At 60.4% G+C, this 17130-nt stretch overlaps 3 protein-coding genes across 7 annotated transcripts; 1 reads left to right on the top strand and 2 right to left on the bottom strand.

The window, feature by feature from the left end:
• Positions 1 to 287: 287 nt before the first annotated feature.
• Positions 288 to 6409, bottom strand: ALKBH4 (alkB homolog 4, lysine demethylase). Of its 2 annotated transcripts, none has more exons than XM_038539176.1 (3): positions 6248 to 6409; positions 3867 to 4064; positions 288 to 1192 (listed from the first exon to the last, which is right to left on the bottom strand). In XM_038539176.1, the coding sequence occupies exons 1-3, from the start codon at positions 6368 to 6370 to the stop codon at positions 605 to 607; spliced, it is 909 nt and encodes a 302-aa protein (XP_038395104.1). In that variant the 5' UTR covers positions 6371 to 6409; the 3' UTR covers positions 288 to 604. The 2 variants fall into 2 exon arrangements, with proteins under 2 accessions (XP_038395104.1, XP_038395105.1); XM_038539177.1 differs by lacking the exon at positions 6248 to 6409 and adding an exon at positions 5364 to 5617.
• A 68-nt stretch (positions 6410 to 6477) lies between these two features.
• On the top strand, positions 6478 to 12608 carry LRWD1 (leucine rich repeats and WD repeat domain containing 1). Of its 3 annotated transcripts, XM_038539172.1 has the most exons (15): positions 6478 to 6692; positions 7197 to 7431; positions 7533 to 7649; positions 8108 to 8245; positions 8472 to 8576; positions 8840 to 8953; positions 9025 to 9133; positions 9353 to 9462; positions 9565 to 9772; positions 10198 to 10270; positions 10353 to 10493; positions 11607 to 11698; positions 11891 to 12046; positions 12134 to 12246; positions 12335 to 12608. In XM_038539172.1, exons 1-15 carry the CDS (start codon positions 6613 to 6615, stop codon positions 12473 to 12475), a joined length of 1932 nt encoding a protein of 643 aa, XP_038395100.1. In that variant the 5' UTR covers positions 6478 to 6612; the 3' UTR covers positions 12476 to 12608. The 3 variants fall into 3 exon arrangements, with proteins under 3 accessions (XP_038395100.1, XP_038395103.1, XP_038395102.1); XM_038539175.1 differs by lacking the exon at positions 8108 to 8245; XM_038539174.1 differs by lacking the exon at positions 7533 to 7649 and having other exon boundaries at positions 6513 to 6692.
• A 165-nt stretch (positions 12609 to 12773) lies between these two features.
• Positions 12774 to 16230, bottom strand: POLR2J (RNA polymerase II subunit J). Of its 2 annotated transcripts, XM_038539180.1 has the most exons (4): positions 16073 to 16230; positions 14942 to 15031; positions 13553 to 13727; positions 12774 to 12989 (listed from the first exon to the last, which is right to left on the bottom strand). In XM_038539180.1, exons 1-4 carry the CDS (start codon positions 16123 to 16125, stop codon positions 12954 to 12956), a joined length of 354 nt encoding a protein of 117 aa, XP_038395108.1. In that variant the 5' UTR covers positions 16126 to 16230; the 3' UTR covers positions 12774 to 12953. The 2 variants fall into 2 exon arrangements, with proteins under 2 accessions (XP_038395108.1, XP_038395109.1); XM_038539181.1 differs by lacking the exon at positions 14942 to 15031 and having other exon boundaries at positions 16073 to 16208.
• Between the last annotated feature and the right edge of the window lie 900 nt (positions 16231 to 17130).

Genomic DNA, 17130 nt, shown 5'->3' with positions numbered 1-17130 from the left:
TTTCTCATAAGCAGCAGAAGAGGGCTGGCCACCAATCTAGGTGAGCACCCCACACAGCACCAGTGTCAAGTGAACATCGTGCTTCTCCCTAGGGCGGGGAAGGAGGTGGGACCAGACTCTCAGGAGACCTCTCTCCTCACTGCCTCCCACACCTCCTGGGGGTCAAACGTGACCCAGGCAGAGCCCAACTCAGAGGCTGTCACCAGCTCTGCAGGCTGAAATAGTAACTTTCAATCTTCTGTCAATTCTGTTCTCCAACTCACTTCCCAAATCAAAGGACTGGAGAATGGGGTATCAGGGAACTTCATTAAGGGAGGGATATAAAGGAGGAAAGGTGGTGCCAACACGTTTAAGCTCAAATGATCCCACTGCCCTCAAACTGTGACAAGCCAGCCACACAGGCGGCCACAGGCACAGGTCAAACAGGACCTGAGGCGCGTCCCATCACAACTGGCTCCCAGGCAGGGCCCATACTGTCGTGGTGTCAGGATGCTAAGCAGTCTTCTCTTAAAAGCTAGAAGCTGGGGAGAAAGACCCCGAGCTGGGCACCTGGCCAACAGTCGACCCTGGAGCCGGTGCCAGCTCCTGTCCCTGGGGAGGTGGCTTACATAGGTCTCCCCTGAAAGGAGAGAGAGATCTGCAGGAGTTCCTGCCCTAGTTCTTGCTGCCTCCCGCCGGGACAGAACTCGGCCGACAGCTCCCTGAAGGTGGCGCACACGCGGCGGGCCTCGATGTGTCTGCGGTGGATGGCGTGTTTCCACTGGTGCCGCGCAGCGCCTGTGAGCACGAGCAGGGAGCGGCGGGGTAAAGGGACGGCCACTTCCACCTCCTGGCACAGCACGGACCTGCTGGGGGCCATCACGCCCTCCACCAAGGCCTCCGGAAAGCCGGAAGGAGCAAGACAGAGCAGCAGGCTGCCGGGTGCCTCCCGGGACATGGACAGCACAGTCGGGGACAGGAGGTTGAGGCTCACCAGCCGCTCCCCCCACAGCCAGGCGTCATCCAGGTGGGGGTCGATGGCCGAGCCCCGTTCGGGGCAGTAGTCCAGGTTACACTGCTCCACCGGCCGGAAGTCCTCCAGAATGGGGTATAGGGCCATTCTCCGCACCACGTCCCGGCTGAAGCTAGGGAGGCCTCTGAAGCCAGTGGTCTTTAGCTTCTGTTTCCGAAAGTTGACTTTGGGGCCATAGTCCTGAAGGGTGAGGACAGAGAGGAAGTGGAGAAACGTCTGAGTCTATGGGGATGGCTATCACAGACCAGGTCTGGAGAATCTGATCGCGGTGACCAAGACAGGCAAAACTGCCTGACTCTGTGGATCAGGATCTGGCTCTCCAGCAGCAGGAGGCCAGCATCAATGACAAATAAACAGCAAACACTCTGATGTTGATAAACACTAAGGGAAAAAATAAAGCAGGGAAGGGGGGATGAAGTGCCCCTGAAACCAGAGGGAGAGACAAACAAGGCCCGGGGACATGATACCAAGGGGTTGGGAGGTGGGAAGAAAGAGTAGCAAGGGAGGGAGGGCTAGCCCAAGGCAGCCTCAGCAAGCGGTCAAAGCTGGGATCACTAGGGCTTGAACCACAAGAGAGAAATTAGCATGTGGCCCAGCAATTCTACTCCTGGCCACACAGACATGTGCCCCTGAGTGTTCACAGCAGCCAGAAACCCGAGAAACGACCCACTGTCCACAATCAGACGAGTGGGTGAGGCGGTCGTGGCAGAGCCATACGACAGAGCACCATCCAGCCACAGATGCCACACAACACTGACACAGGCTGCCGACGTTGTGGTCAGTGAAAGAAGCCAACATGAAGGGCCACGTGTTATGTAATCCCATTTACATGAACTGTCCAGAGCTGGCAAATCCAGAGGCAAAGTAGATTAGCAGTTGCCAGGGGCCAGAGGAGCAGGGAGGGACTGCTGCTAGGTACAGGTTTCCTTGGGGTGATGGGCACGTTCCAGAAGCAGGCACTGGACATGGCTGCACGTTATGAATATAGCAAAACAAACCATACAGTTTAAATGAGAGAATTTTACGATTAGGGAGGAGCTTTCTAGAATACTCCTCAGACTTGTAACCCAAGGGATGTCCATTTATCCACCAATTCCTGCCCTCTTTGGGTCCCCCCACCCCCAGTGGAGGGTGGTGCTATCTGGTGCAAATGTCTTTCTCCTTCCAGCTTTGGCATGAGCACGGCTCAGAGCGGCTCCCCCCAACCCAGGCAGCAGCAGGCAAGGGAGGAGGGCTGGAAGAGCAGGGCACAGAGGGACGTGACTTGGAGGGGGCTGCCTGGAGCAGCAGGGAAAGGCCTGGCGGATCTGTCACAGAGCAGCAGGTCCACCTGAGGAGGGGTCCTCTCCAAGGCAAGCTGACAGAAGGAGGGTGAGGGCCACAGGAGGCTCCCACAGGAATCCTGGTGGCAGAACCAGGGGCTGGGACCTAGAGGGGGGCCGTGGGGGTGGCTGGGTTTTCAGATTCCGGGTATGTGTGAAGGGAGAAAGTACACAGGGACTACCAAGGAGAAAGAGAAATCTGGAAAGCTCCATGCTTTCCGGCCAGAGCAGATGGAAGATGGAATTTGCCGAGATGGGGACATGGCAGGGTTGCAGGGGCGGGCCAAGACCTAAAGCTCAGTTAGGATCTGGCAAATATGGGAAGCCAGTTGGAGACGTGAGTGTGGGAGTTGCAAGCGCATGCACAGTGTCAGAGCCGTGACTCATGGAGCCCGGCAAGGCAGTGTCTGGAAAAGGAGAAGGGGCCTGAGGACTGAGCCTGAAAACTGGCCATTAGGTGAGGGTGCAGAGGTTGGGATGGAAGTGGTGCGGGTGCTCAGCGGGGTGCTCAGCGGGATGGGAGGAGAGGCACTGAAGACAATGAAGGAGCCCTCCAAGGAGCTGGGCTGCAGGGGTGAGAGGTGGAGCCTGCGGGCGGTCTGGTGGGAAAGGTCCAGCTGAGGAACAGGCGATGTCAGGGGCAGAGGGGAGCAAGGTCGGACAGCACCTTCTAAGCCAGGGCAGGGAGAGAAGGCCTGGGTGGGGTGAGAAGCGCACCCCCGCACAGAGAGGCCTGGCTGTCAGCAGAGAGACAGCCAGAGAGCTGGGGGAAGGGGAAAGGTGCGGGAGGAGAAGCCACAAGGGGGCCATCCTAGAGGACACTGGGGTGACCTCCGGGGCAGGACAGCCCAGCTTGGGCTGGACAGCCAGGCCCAGGAGACCACCTGCCACAGGAGGCAGACCTGACCGGGGCTGGGGTTTGGTGGAAGTTGTAGGATGGTGAGGGGCCACAGGGCACAGGAGCACCAGAGTGAGTGGTGTGATGACCGGCCTGGCACCAAAGGTCACAGAAAGGAGAGGGGACAGGAAGGGGAGGGAAGAAGAGAAGGCATCCGTTGCCTAGCCTGCAGGTCCTGGCAGACACAGCTGCAGGAAAGAAGGGCTGCGATCCCCGACAGAGGGGAGGTCTAGGACTTGGGGGCCTGAGGATCTCGAAACTGATGGGGAGAGGACTTTGGCAGGAAGGTGACCGGCGGCCTTCTAGAAACCCTCCAAGCTGAGCATCAGTCTGCCCTCAGCTGGATGGCCCCACCTCACGTCTGGGGTGTCTGGTGAGGAAGCTGAACAGGCCACGCCTGCCTGTGCCCCTTCCTCCAACACACCCCATGCACCACTCCCCTGGCTGCCCAAACCTCAGGGACAGGGGAGCTGACCCCCCTAGTGGCCTTGAGATGCTGTGGCCACAGGGAGAGGTATTGGGAGGAAAGTGAGCAAAAGCACGCAGGGCAGGGAGTCTGAGGGGCCCAACGGGGGGAGTCCTCTCTGACCAGCCAGCCTGGTCCTCCCCTCCTCCCCAGCTGCGGCTGGCCTACCTGCTTTCTCCGTCCCGACTGGGAGAGCTTCCAAGGCTCACGGTCCATCAGCTGCACCATCTCGGCTTCCTCCTCCTGGGTCACAAAGTCCTCGATCAGCGTCACACCAGGGAAGGGGAAGGCCCAGCCTTCAAAGTCAGACTCCTCGGCCCCCACGGCCCAGCCAGTGTCAGAGTAGTAAATGAAACGGTGCGTTTTCTGCAAAAGAAAGATGAGGGACTTGGAACCACTGAAGCCCTTCCCCCGCCCAAGTGTGTGCCTTCTGGAGGCCTCCTCGGGGGCAGCCCACCGCACAGGGGTTCTCTGAAGCCACTTTGGAAAGCAGCTGGAGTCCAAAGGGAGGCGGAACCCCGGCCTGGGGCTGCCTCTTGAGAAGGGCCCTCTGCCCTGGCCTTTCTCTCTTTCTTCATCTTATGTGGGAAGAGCATCCATGTAACCACTATCTGTTCTCCATTTTAAAATGAGGTGACCTGGGCCAAGCAAAGTTAAGGAACTAGCCTAAGGCTGCAGAGCTGGGGGCTGCCTGTAAGTCCTCACCGTCCTGGTGTCGCTGTGGGGTGTCTAAAGGATAGGACCCCGGGGCTGTCCAGAGGGCGAGCTTGCTGGGCAGCTGTGGGGCAGACGCCGTCTCTGGGGCAGGGATGACTCTGGGCCCTGCCTCTGTGGCTGTGGAGGCACTGTCTGAATCTCCTTTCCCAAGAGAGAACTTGCCAGTCATCCTCAAGGAGTGCCCAACTGACAACCTCCTGCTGTGGTGCCTTCCTCGCCCTGCCTCAGGTTTCAGGCTGAGGCCATCCTAATCCCACGCAGCCCCCAGCCAATGACTTAGCACAAGTCTGGCTTTTTATACCCGACTCGGGACTCACTTATCAGGCAGTCTGAGGCCCACCCTGTCCAGTTAATTCTGCTTTCTCCCCCTTTACGTTTCACGACCACTGCTATCCACTTTATCTGTGAAGCAACGTGTCCTATGTCTTCTTGCACCTCACACGAACACATTAAAACCAGGGAGTCATCCGGTACCTTCTGCTCATCCCACAACCAGCAAGTTGGACAGATGCTACCCCCACGCCCTTGGTCGTAGGCAAAGTTCAGACTTTTGGCACTTCTCAGGCTTTAATTGTGGCAAAATATATGTCATATAAAATTTGTCATCGTCACCACCTTTAAGTGTATGGGTCAGTGTTAGGTACCATCATATTGTTGTGCCCCCACTCCCCCTCGCTAAGACTCTGTCCTCTAAACAACTCTTCTTTCTTTTCCCCAAGTCCCAGGCACCTGCCGTTCTATGAATTTGAGTCCTCTGTGGACCTCACATAAGTGGAATCCTGCAGTATTTATCCTCTTGTGACTGACATTTCAGTCAGCATAATGATCTCAGGATCCATTCATGTCCCAGCAGGTGTCAAAATGCCCTTCCTTTTTAAGGCACATAATATTCCACCGCGGTCAGTATGCCACATGTTGTTTATCCGCCATCCACTGCTGGACACTTACGCTCGCTTCCATATTGTAGCTGCTGGGAACAGCGCTGCTAGGAATGCTGCTAGAACGTGGGCGTACAAGTATCTCTTCAAGTGTCTGCTTTCGATATTTCTGGGTGTCTACCCAGAACTGCTGGATCACACAGTAATTCTACTTTTAGTTTGCTGAGAAATCACCAGACTGTTTTCCACAAGACCTTCCAAGCTTTCGCCAAGGACGCTCTGGCAGTTTCTGCACTGGCTTCCCAGGCTCCATACCTTCCAATCTGCTTCCCCCCCATTCCCGGGATCTTTCTAAAGATCACGTGTAACTTCCTTTAAAACCCTGAGCGGCTGCTGGAGGCCCTCAGGACAGGTCTGGCCTACCCAGGGACCACACACGGAGCCCCCCGTGGTCAGGACCCCGCCCCTGAGGCATCCCGCTCCTCCCAGACCCCTGCCCAAGCAGTTCCCCCGGCGGGAACGCCCAGGCCGGCCGCAAAGGCTCGGAGTTCTTTTTCATTAATTAGTTGGAATTCATTTCCTGCTTGCCCACTCCGGCTCAACGGCGTCTAGGACACTTTGCCCTGCCTGGTTCTCGGCATCCGCTTCTCTTTCCGGGTGGTCTCCCCTCTCCCGCAAGCTCCCAAGCCCCAGACCTGGGGGCTACGGGAGGTCTGCCGTCACACTCCCCCCGGGGCTCAGAGGGGAGTTGTGGTAGGACAGCACGCACTTCAGCCCCCTCCCCGCTCCAAGCCCACCCCCCCAAAGCGCTCGTCTCATCCTGCAACGGCCCTCCTTCCCCCGCGAGGGCCCCCGACACGGGTTGATCCCGGGCCAGTCTCCGTAGCCAGTCTGGGCCTCAGTTTCCCCATAGGAAGAAGGGAGTTGTGGCACGGCCCCTCCCCCAGCCCTCACCTGCGGGGGGTGCTGCCAGGGCGGGTCACCTCCGCGCTGCCGCTCGCAGATCAGACAGGTCCGGATGCCCTTGCAGCCACATTCCCGGAGGACCTCGGGGGCCGCCACCGCCGCAGCCGCCATCGCCCCGTCCTGGCGGCCAGGGCGCAGGCGCGGGGCCGCGCGGGCCGCTGGGAGTTGTAGTCCGCCCGCGAGGCACGAGGTCCGCGGGACCACTTCCTTCCGGTCGTCGCTAGCTACGGGCTCGCGCGCCGCCGCCTCTAGAGCTTCGCCGGCGGCAGACGTTCGCGTCGGTTTACGGGCGGTACGGACCCAACCGGACGCCGGTGCCAACGACCGGCCAGCGCGGGCCGCTCCTCCTCGCCATGGGGCCCCTCTCGGCGCGGCTCCTCATGCAGCGGGGGCGTCCCAAGAGCGACCGGCTGGGGAAGATCCGGAGCCTGGAGTAAGAGGCGGGCCGGGGGCCGCCGTCCGGGGCCACACAGCCCACCCCCAGGGCCTGGGTCGCCGGCAGGTCGGGCAGAAAGGCTGGGACTCTTGCCCACTCCCTTCCCGCCCCGTTATCGCCCTGTCGGCTAGTCGGCGTCTCCAGTCACTCGGGCCAAGCGCCGAGCTCCCGCTAAGAGACGGGCGGGCGGGGCCCGGGGTGGCCTCTCCCCTGAAGGGCGCCCGGGCTGTAGGGGAGACAGTTCTGCAGAAAGGGTATTAAGCAGCCTGTCGAGCTAGTTCCTGAGGCCCTGGGCAGCACAAAGGAGCCCCCCTAGAGGATCGGGGAGAGCGTCCTGGAGGGCCAGCTTGTACGCAGTTGTAGTTAAAAGATTTTAAGAAGGAAAGGCTGTGCGTGCACGAGAATCTCTGCTGAGAAAGCCCTCAGGCACCCAGGACTGCCCCAGGTGTGAGGTGGGAGGCCTGGCTGCGTCCTGAGCTCTCCCCGTCTGCCCCCAACCAGTTTGTCGGGGCTGAAGCTGCTCTCAGAGCACTTGGACCCCAAGCTCCTGAGCCGCCTGAAGCAGCTGCAAGAGCTGGACCTCTCCAACAACCAGCTGGAGACGCTGCCCGCCAACCTGGGCCTGTCCCACTTGCGTGTCCTCCGTTGTGCCAACAACCAGCTGGGGGACGTCACTGCCTTGTGCCAGTTCCCGCAGCTCGAGGAGCTCAGCCTGGAGGGCAACCCCTTCCTGACTGTAAGTGGGGGCCCCCACCTGCCTCATACCTAGGGCCAGCACCCTGTGGGGCCACAGCTCAGAGTTGGGGTGACACTGAGCCATTCTCCCTCTCCCCCCAGGTCAGTGACAACCTGAAAGTCTCCTTTCTCCTGCCCAAGCTCCGTAAGGTCAATGGCAAGGATGCTTCCTCCACCTGTTCTCAGGTGGAGAACCTAAATCGGGAGCTGACCAGCAGGGTGAGGGGGCCGGCAGGTATCTCTGGTGTTCGGGAGCACTCAGGGCCCTTGAGCGAGTGATCGAATTGGACATTTGGAGGACCCTGAGCGGGGTTGACAGGGGCTCTCTGCAGGGGACACTGAATGGCGCTCATGTCCTATCCTGACATGTTGCTCTGAGCCTGGCCATGGCGCTTGGCCTCTTGCCCATGGAGGTCCTCTCTCAGGGTGTGTGGGCAGGGCCCAGCCAGCGAGGCAGAGACACTTTCACAGTGACTGGACCCTGTTATTCGGGGCAGTTTCTCTCATGTGGGCGTGGTTTAGGTTTGTGCACGCTGCCACCAAGACAGCTGTGGCTCATGGAGGCTTCCAGGATGCGGTGGAGTCATCTGTGGCCATAAGATTGGAGTCAGGGGTGCCACAGAGGGTCCGAGACATCTGGGGTGGACTGGGCTTGAATCTGGTCCCTCTTGTACCAGGTCACAGCTCACTGGGAGAAGTTCAAGGCTGCACTGAGCCCAGAGGAGGCAGAGAAGGCCCAGGCCGACTTTGTGAGGTCTGCTGTCAGGGACGTCCGCTATGGGCCTGAGTCCCTCAGCGAGTTCACCCAGTGGCGGGTATGACCTCACCCTGCTATGCTGGGAGTCGGTTCTCCCCACTCCTCAATGGCTTCCATGCCTTCAGCTGCCCTAGAGGTCTCTGGCCCTGAGGGGTGGTGGAAAGTGGGGTGGGTCAGGGAAGGCAGCTTACTCTGGAAGCCAGGGCTCCCTCTGCCCTGGGCATCCAGAGGGGCCGGGGCCCCTAGGTCCATACCCAGCGTCCTGCTCTCTTGGCCCCACGTAGGTGCGGATGATCTCTGAGGAGCTGGTGGCCTCTGGTGGGATCCAGGTGCGGGAGGCAGACGTCCCAGAGAGACCTCCAAAAGCCACAGCTGCCCGGGAGCCCAGGGTAAGCGTGGTCCCATGGCGCCCACAAGGCCTGCCTCGGCCTTTCCTGCCTAAGGAGACTGTAAGGAAAGGGGGAATGGGGTCCTGGAAACAAGCCCAGGAGATGGCCTCTGATGCCTGAGCTCTTTTGCACTGACCCTGGGCCATGTCTTGTTTTCTCCCCCCATGGGAGGGTGCAGCCCAGCCTATAATGCCGAGGACGCAAGCCCTGGGCAGATGGGCCCGTGGTCCCTAGGCCCTCAGGCCAGCCCTGACCTTCCATAGGCCAAGCCCGTGGCCTTGAAACGGCCGGATGACACCCCACTCAGCCTGTCTCCCAACAAGCGGGTGTGTACCTCTTCCTCGTCGGCCCACGTCGAGGGCTCTGATGGCAGCCAGGTAAGCTAGCAAGGGGGCAGGGAGCAAGGCCTGGGGCAGCTGTGACCCCCCACTGCCCCCCTCCCCCACAGCCCACCCTGGAGCCCCTGCACTTTCTACAATGTCACAGCAAGAACAACAGCCCTCGGGACCTGGAGACGCAGCTCTGGGCCTGCGCCTTTGAGCCAGCCTGGGAGGAGGGTATGTCTTTGGTGGGCAGGCAGGGCAGGGCAAGACCACGGGGAAGGAGCAGAACGAGCTATCTAGACTGGGCGCCTGGGAATGCTACCTGCAGGGGTCAGGGGCTCAGTGAATGGGGGACCTGGGAGAGACCGCCTACAAGGTGTTGTAAGGACAGGAAGAAGGAGCTGCAGGGGCAGACTTCACAGAATGTTTTTATTGGGCTGATCTTCAACACAGGGCAGGCGGGGGCCACGTCTCAGACGGTGGCCACGTGTGGCGGGGAGGCCGTGTGTGTGATAGACTGCCAGACAGGCATCGTGCTGCACAAGTACAAGGCGCCTGGCGAGGTGAGTGCTGGGGCCTGGCTCCTGCACAGCCGGGGGCACAGTGCTAAGGTTGGGGGTCCAGACTCGGCCCCTTGGTGACGCCCGTGCCCCCTGCCCCCATAGGAGTTCTTTTCAGTGGCCTGGACAGCCCTGACTGTGGTCACGCAGGCAGGCCACAAGAAGCGCTGGAGTGTGTTGGCGGCTGCAGGCCTTCGGGGCCTGGTTCGGCTGCTGCACGTGCGAGCTGGCTTCTGCTGTGGGGTCATCCGGGCCCACAAGAAGGCCATTGCCACCCTCTGCTTCAGCCCCACCCACGAGACCCATCTCTTCAGTAAGACCCTCTCCCGCACACCTGAGACATTCCCAACACCCTGTCCTGCAGCCTGACACCTCAGTATGCCCTCCCTGGGATGCCAGGGAGGTCCTGGGGCTGGTGGCCTTCACACCAGGCCACCAAGGTCCACTCTGGCCATGGTAGAAGCAGCATGGCATTGGAGACAACAGATCAGGCTTCAGATCCTGGCCCCCTTACCCACCCCACCAAGTGTGGTAAGCCCGAGAAGGGGTATGTGAGCAGAGACCTGCAAAAAGATGGCTGCCTGGCATGGGGCGTGGTGAGGTAGGGATGGGTGGCCTATGAGTCTTGGGTCTCCCAGCTGTGGCCCTGCCCTCCTTGGAAGGGCCAGCCTTGCGACCACGGTCTCAGCCTAGGTGGGAGTAGGGCCTCTTCAGAGCCCCTTCCCATCCCCTCCTCAGCCGCCTCCTATGACAAGCGGATCATCCTCTGGGACCTCGGGGTGCCCAACCACGATTACGAATTCCAGGCCAGGTGAGGCCGTGGGGCAGGGCAGGGGGGCTGCTAGGGCAGACACCTGGGTCCGTGGCCGCATCCTCTCCTCCCCTGCCGACAGCCAGCTGCTCACACTTGATACCGCATCCATCCCCCTGCGCCTCTGCCCTGTGGCTTCCTGTCCGGACACCTACTTGCTGGCTGGCTGTGAGGGTGGCTGCTGCTGCTGGGACGTGCGGCTGGACCAGCCGCAGAAGAGGAGGTGAGGCCTCAAAAGCCAAGTCTGGGTGCTAAGCAGCAGCTAGTCCAGATGTCTGACCCCAAGCACATCTGCCATGGGTGATGCCCAAGCCATGCCCTATTCTAGGCAGCCAAAGGCCATTTTCAGGGGCCTCTTCAAGAGGCTGGCCTGTCCCCATCTCCTCTAGTCTCATGCCCTGTTCCTCCCTCTAGTGCTTGCTTGGCTGTGGGACTGGGCTGGGTCGGTTCTCCCAGCTGTGGTCACCTCACCTGGGCGGTGGGGAGGTAGTGCCTGGGCAGACACGAAGCCTGGAAAGGTTTATCTGTACCACTAGAAGGTGGGAGACCATGCTCGGCATGGCATCCCTGCCCTCGTGGGGCCCACAGCCTTCTGGCAGAGGTAGGTGTTTAAAAAAGGTGGCCCATTAAAACCCCACGAATTGTAACGTCAAGTATGAAGGAAAGAGTTGAGAGAACTGTGAGGTGAGGTGGGTCCTCAGGCTCGCCTTCTCCACGTGAGCCTAGCAAGGGAGTTGGGGCAGCAGAGAGCAAGAAGGTGCAGGCCTAGGGTGGCGGCCTGTGCAAGGGGCGGGAGAGTGGGCTGACCAGGGAGGTTCAGCCCAGCCTGGGAAGTGGAGAGGACAGGATGAGGTGGCAGGGTTGCTTGGAGCAGGGGACACTGGCTCTGGTAAGACTGAATTTTGTCCTCAGTGCCGTGAGTAGTCTGGGAAGAACTTCGGGTGGGGCGCGGGTGGGGGGGGAGGTAACGGCAGTGAAGCAGCTGCTCTGTGGAGCCAAGTAACAGAAGCATTGGGCCAGCTGGTGGCTTTTGCCCAGGCAAGTGCCTGTGCCGGCCCATACCCCACCTGAGAGTGAAGCCCCGTGCCCCGTCCCCAGGTCTGTCTGGTCTCCAAGCCTTGGGGAGGAGTCCAAGCCTCAGCTGTGCCTGCTTCTCCTCCTCTAGGTACTTGGCCAGCTTTTGTGGCTCTGGGCGGCATCTCTAGGACTGTGGGCCACTGCTGGGTGGCCTTTCCAGACACAACATGACCCCACACACTTCTCCATGTGGGGACGTGCAGCAGCCACTTGCCCAGCATGCACGAGGCAACTGACCACCTCGTCTTCTGCCCTGCAGGGTGTGTGAGGTGGAGTTTGTGTTTTCCGAGGGTGCGGAGGCAGCCGGGCGGAGAGTGGATGGGCTGGCATTTGTGAATGAGGATGTCGTGGGTGAGTAAGCCCCACCCTAGGGGGGGGAACAGCCTGGCCTCCCGGGAGCCCAGGTAGGCCCTGGTAAGGCCTCTGTGGGCTACTGCTCCCTGGGCTGGGTTTTAGGACCAGGGGCTCCCGAGTGGTCCCTACTGTGCACCAGGAAACATCTAGGGGGGCCCCCCACCCAGTTCTCTGTTCTCCCTCCCACAGCCTCCAAGGGGAACAGCCTGGGTACCATCTGCCTGTGGAGCTGGAGCCAGACCTGGATGGGCCGAGGCAAGCAGTCCACTCTGGCAGTGGTGGTCTTGGCTCGGCTGCAGTGGTCCCCCACCAAGCTGGCCTACTTCTCACTGAGCACCTGTCCCGGTGAGCCCACGCACCTCCCCCCCAATCCCGCCCCCCACCCCTGGGAGCCCCACCCCACCTTTGACCTCTGTCCATGTGTCCTAGCAGATGAGGGGATAGTGCTGTGTGGAGATGAAGAGGGCAACGTGTGGGTTTACGACGTCAGGCACATCCTGACCCAGCCGCCTCCACGGCCAGCAGCTCCGCAGGCCCCCACACAGGTAGGTGCCACCTGCCTGCCCTCTCCCACTGCTGGGGACCGTGTGTGGAACGCCAGAACCCAGCTCTCCTTTCTTCTTGCCACCCCAGATTCTTAAGTGGCCCCAACCCTGGGCGCTCGGCCAGATGGTGACCAAGACCATGGTGAACACGGTGGTGGCCAACCCCACCTTTACCTACCTCACCGCCCTGACGGACTCCAATATCGTGGCCATCTGGAAGAGACAGTAGCCAGAGTGGGGTTCCTGCCTCTGCGGCAGAGCACCAGGGACATGACTTAACTTATTCAGCTTTGGGGCTAAGGACGAGAATCTTTTCATCAGTGAATATATTTTATTAATAAACTCTCTGCTGTCTGAGGGAAGGCTGGAGAGCTGTTTGTGGCTCCCCTGGTGTTCCTACCTTGAGCTCTGAACAGACTCCTAAAGCATGCCTCTCAGGCCACCCCTGCCCTCCCAGGCTCCAGGTTGTCGGTCTAGGAGTCGGGGGCCCAGGGCCTGTCCGCTGTGAAACTGAGCAGGTCCACTGCTTCCCATAGCCAGGTCTTTATTAGGAAGGTAAAACACTCCGTGTACAGGACACACCAACTCTGGGGGGAGGAGCTCAACAAGATGTCCCTGAAGCCAGGGAAGCTGCTCGCCTCTACTGGAAGCCCGGAGAAGGTTCCAGTGCAGGGTAGGAACCAGCCAAACAAGACTCCTCCAGCCCACTATTCGATGCCTTCTTGCTTGTCTTTAATAGCCACCTGAGCGGAGAGGGAGGGGGCAGCTGCTTAGTGGGAAAGCAGCCCCAGTGACCCGAGGTCTGCCCGGGCCCTGCTGTCCTGTCAGCAACCCCAGGGCCTTCTGAGCACACCCCACCCATCTGCCTGAGAAGCTGTGGATCTTTCCCACTTGACACCCAAGTCAGACTTTAAGGCCCTCTGCGTGGACAGGTGGGACCATCCCCTTTCGGCCTCAACTGTGGGACCCCACCCTGCCTGGGATGAGCTGCCCCATGTACAGATAGATACCTGGAAGCAGCCAGGCCTTAACCAGAGAAGGCTTGGGGGAGCAGTCCCAAGGAGACCCTGGAGCACTCAGTACAGTTCCCACCCATGCCTGCAGATAGCAGGCCCCCGACCTCAACTCTGTTAAAACCCCTTAGTCCAAGCTCGTTCAAGGCTGTAGTGGCACTGCTGCTCAGTCACCACGTGCCCCCACCCCACAATAAATCCGGAAACTACCCAGGGGTTGTCGGTGTGGGCATCAGAACAGCTCTGGCCATACTGGCTAGCATGCAAACACCCCTCGCCGCCCGGCTCCTCACCCGGAATCGCTCTTCCAGCAGGGACAGCTCGCTGATGAGGTCTGTGATGGCGTTGGTGAAGGCCTCCTGGGGGCTGTAGTCTGGTGTGGTCTGCACTCGAATGATGATCTTGTGCTCCAGGGGGTGGGGGACTTTGTAGCCAGCAAACAGCACCTGGGGGTCCTTCAGCAGCTGTCTGAGATCAGGAAATGGGCAGTGTGACATGGGGGCTGGGCCTAGCACCTGGGACCACCAGGCCTCTAACCAAGGAGCCTTCCCACTGGCTTGAGGCCTAGAAGCGAGGGGGGTGGGGCAGGGAGGAGATGGCTGACTCCAGCTGCTTTCCTGCTCTTGATTTCCCAAAGATATCTCCAAGTAAAACATCTGGAACATCTGCCTCATGAGGACACCTCCCTCCTCCCCCCACCCCTACATCCATGAGGATCCAGGACCCCAGCTGGTAAAGAGGATTTCCAGCAAACTTCCCTCAGGGGAAGTCGGGGGCCTGCAACAGCACCAAAGAGCCCTCCCCAGGCAGCCAGTGCTCAGTAACCAGAACACAATGTGCTGGTTCTGGCCCAGTAAGAGCGTCTGGCACAGCAGGAAAGGCTCAGGCTCTGAGTGCTTAGTGAAACGGAAGCCCTTTGGTCAACGCTGCTGCCCACACACCTGGGACCCGTTGTGCCTGGCTGTGAGGTGAAGTGTGCATGCCATGCTCTGCCCTGGGCCCGCGGGGGATTCTCTGGAGCAGCTCAGTCAGCAGCAGGCACCAAGAGGGAAGGCTCTTGCACAGGTGGGGACATGCCTCCCAGAGTAGGGGAGCAGAAGGGCCTGGGAGCAGCACCGGCATGGCTCAGGGTGGGGCCAGCCAGACTGGAGAGAGCCAGCCCCACCTCCTACTTTCAGCCCAGAGGTGAGGTGGGCTCCTGCCCAGTGGTCTCAAACACATGACCCTCGGAAAGACCTAGATTCACCCATGGTGCTTTTCTGACAAAAGCCCTTGAGCCCAAACAGCAACCACATCACTGACCACTTACCTGGCCAGGACCTCGCTAATGTACTTACACACCTGCTAACCAACATGAGCATCGGATAATCACAGAGCCTCTCCCCCACCTTCTCCCCTCATTCTAATAAGTTCCAATCTCTGGCAAGTCGGCCTAGGTTTCTCTGGCTTTGCCACACGTTCACTTCCTTTCATCGGATAAATGAACCAGTACAGAAATACAGCTGTGGGAACAGATCCAGGGCAGCAGCATTTTGGGGAAAACGTACTGAAACGTGTGAATTGCCAGAACAAGCACCCAGACCTTCCGGCAGCTCAGAGAGACTTCGGGAAATCTGGGACGTGTGCTTTGCCTCAAAGAGCCCCATTAAACGTTGCCTGAGAGCCTCTGACTCGGAACTTACGATTTGATGATGTTTCCTAGTGTGTGGTCTTCTTTGTTGATGGTAAACAAACAGGCATTGGGTACCTTGGTGTCCTTGTTAATGGTAATCCTAGGAAGAGGTGGTAGCAACAGATGGGAAACGGGGCTCTCCTCCTCCCCCCAGGATAAATCCTGCCCTTTAACTCAGGCTTAAGCCCCACTTCCACCTCGAAGCCTTCCTCCATCTCTTCATCCATAAAGACCTCTGACTCAGAGCAGCAGAGTGGCTATGCCCCGATTCTGCGGGACCCTCACCTACTCTGGATTGCTCCTTGGCACCAGTGACATCTTAGGGTGGATCATTCTTTCCCGCAGGGGGTGGTCTTGTACATTGCAGGATATGAGCAGTATCCCTGGTCTCTATTCACTAGCTGCCAGCAGCAGCCCCTATGTGACGAAAGTGTCTGCAGACGTTGCCAAAAGTCCCCTGGGGAGCAAAATAGCCCCTAGTTGCCAACCACTGCTCCCAAGGGAGACGAAGTGGCTGGCAAGGGCTAGACATAGAGCCCCGCACACCAGGCTGTTAAGAGAAGGAAAAGCCGACGTTTAAGACAGTCTTTTGTGTGCTGAGCCTTGGCCTAAGCACTTCCCGTAAATCATCTCAAGCTCCCCTTTGAGAAAATCCTGTGATTTAACAGAGCAAGAAGCCCATTTTCCAGATGAGGAAAGCAGGCCTCAGGCAGGCTAAGCCACCTGCCCAAAGACACGGAGACGTTAAGTGGGGGAGCCAGGAGCCAAGCCCAGGCTGAGAGACAGCAAGACTACACCGCCTGCACCCCGCGGGCAAGAAGCCGCTGGAGGTTCTCCGGAGGCCAGCGAAGGCGGGACGAGAGCCTGAGAGCCGGACCCCGCTGCAGCCGCAGGAGGCGGCGGCCAGGCACGCGAGCGAGGGGGCTGCCGGATCCCGGGGGGAAGCACTCTGGCGCCACGCACACCGCCACTCCCCGAGGGCCGGGGCAGCTCCTTGGCTCTCTGAGCTTCAGTTTCCGCATCTGCGGAAGGGGGTCGGTCGCCACCGCCCGGCAGGGCTGGCTCGAATCTGGCGGACACAGAGGCTTCCGTCTCCCGCTACTGGACGGACCCCAGGCTCGCCCCCGCCAGCTCCACTTACTTCTTTTCGCCCTCGAAGAGCAAGAACGACTCAAAGGCGGGAGGGGCGTTCATCCTAGCGCCGCACTCGCAGCCGAAGCCGCAGGGCCGCCCCCGACGCCTGCAGGACCCTCTACGACGCCACCTCTTCCGGGTTAGCGGCTGCTTCCGGGTTACGGCCCCCGTGGGGAGGCCGGCCGCTCGCCCCCTGGAGGCCCGGGGGATGTAGCGCAGGCGAGAGGAGCCCGGGAGGACCGAGGCGCTGGTGGCTCTGCGCATGCGTGAGGCGTTGGCGGGGGCGTTGGCGGCCCCGGGGGCCGCCCCCCCCCTCAAGATCCTTCTTTGCAAATGCGCTTGGAGGGCCCAGCGCGAGGCCCTCGAGTGGAGAATGGAGCCAGGGCGCAGTGCGGGCCGGCAGGAGGCGTCAGGTCCTAGGACCAGAAGGCCGCCGGCCGCGACCCCCACCTTCCCCCGCGTGGTCGCCCCTTTGCGGAGCGGGCTTGGGGCCGATGAGCTGCTTGCCAGGCAGACGGCCCGGCGGCGGAGGCGGTTGGCGGCCGAGAGGAGTGCGTTGGCACTGCTGGTTGCTATTTTGCCGACCGCAGTTGTGTGGACGGACCCCACCTGCGCTGTTTGAGGCAAGGAGCTGGGTCTCCCGTCGGCTCCAGTAGCCGCAGCATCTGAGGAGCCGCCGGGGACCTGCCCGGGAAACCAGGAGCCTCCATTTCCTGGGAAGGGCTATTCCTTGCTTAAGCTTGGGCCCTGGGGTGAGGAGGTGCCATTGGCCAGAGGCCCACACCAGCCTGGACTCCACGGGGGGGGCTTTAACTGGTGAGGAACAGAAGGCATGAGGGGATGATGCACAGGGGCGTAGCCGCGACCCTTCTGGGCCATCCGGGCAAAGCTAGGATGCCACTTGGCTGGCTGGGGGTGGAGAGAAGGGGTATAGTTTTTACCCCAAAGGGGCCTCACTCCCGCCTGACAGAACCTAGAGGTGTGGGGGTACATGAGCCGTGGGGACAGTGCCAGGCCCTGCTTCACTGTCACCCCTACAGGCTGCAGCAGCCACCCCATCCAGGA

Source organism: Canis lupus, chromosome 6 (genome assembly GCF_011100685.1).
Source record: "Canis lupus familiaris isolate Mischka breed German Shepherd chromosome 6, alternate assembly UU_Cfam_GSD_1.0, whole genome shotgun sequence".
Lineage (NCBI taxonomy): Eukaryota > Metazoa > Chordata > Mammalia > Carnivora > Canidae > Canis > Canis lupus.
The sequence above is the reverse complement of the archived record's forward strand: the minus strand, read 5'-3'. Positions and strand labels throughout refer to the sequence as shown.

Bases quoted from the DNA above. Each gene is read 5' to 3' on its own strand.
- ALKBH4 (XM_038539176.1), bottom strand. From the start codon at position 6,370: ATGGCGGCTGCGGCGGTGGCGGCCCCCGAGGTCCTCCGGGAATGTGGC. The intron at 4,065-6,247 runs GTGAGGGCTGGG...TTTCTTTTGCAG, and splicing joins CCTGGCAGCACCCCCCGCAG to AAAACGCACCGTTTCATTTA. The intron at 1,193-3,866 runs GTAGGCCAGCCG...CTCACCCTTCAG, and splicing joins AGTCGGGACGGAGAAAGCAG to GACTATGGCCCCAAAGTCAA.
- LRWD1 (XM_038539172.1), top strand. From the start codon at position 6,613: ATGGGGCCCCTCTCGGCGCGGCTCCTCATGCAGCGGGGGCGTCCCAAG. The intron at 8,246-8,471 runs GTATGACCTCAC...GGCCCCACGTAG, and splicing joins GCGAGTTCACCCAGTGGCGG to GTGCGGATGATCTCTGAGGA. The intron at 8,577-8,839 runs GTAAGCGTGGTC...GACCTTCCATAG, and splicing joins CAGCTGCCCGGGAGCCCAGG to GCCAAGCCCGTGGCCTTGAA.
- POLR2J (XM_038539180.1), bottom strand. From the start codon at position 16,125: ATGAACGCCCCTCCCGCCTTTGAGTCGTTCTTGCTCTTCGAGGGCGAA. The intron at 13,728-14,941 runs GTAAGTTCCGAG...TCCTGATCTCAG, and splicing joins CTAGGAAACATCATCAAATC to ACAGCTGCTGAAGGACCCCC. The intron at 12,990-13,552 runs GTGAGGAGCCGG...CTCTCCGCTCAG, and splicing joins TGCTGGAAGAGCGATTCCGG to GTGGCTATTAAAGACAAGCA.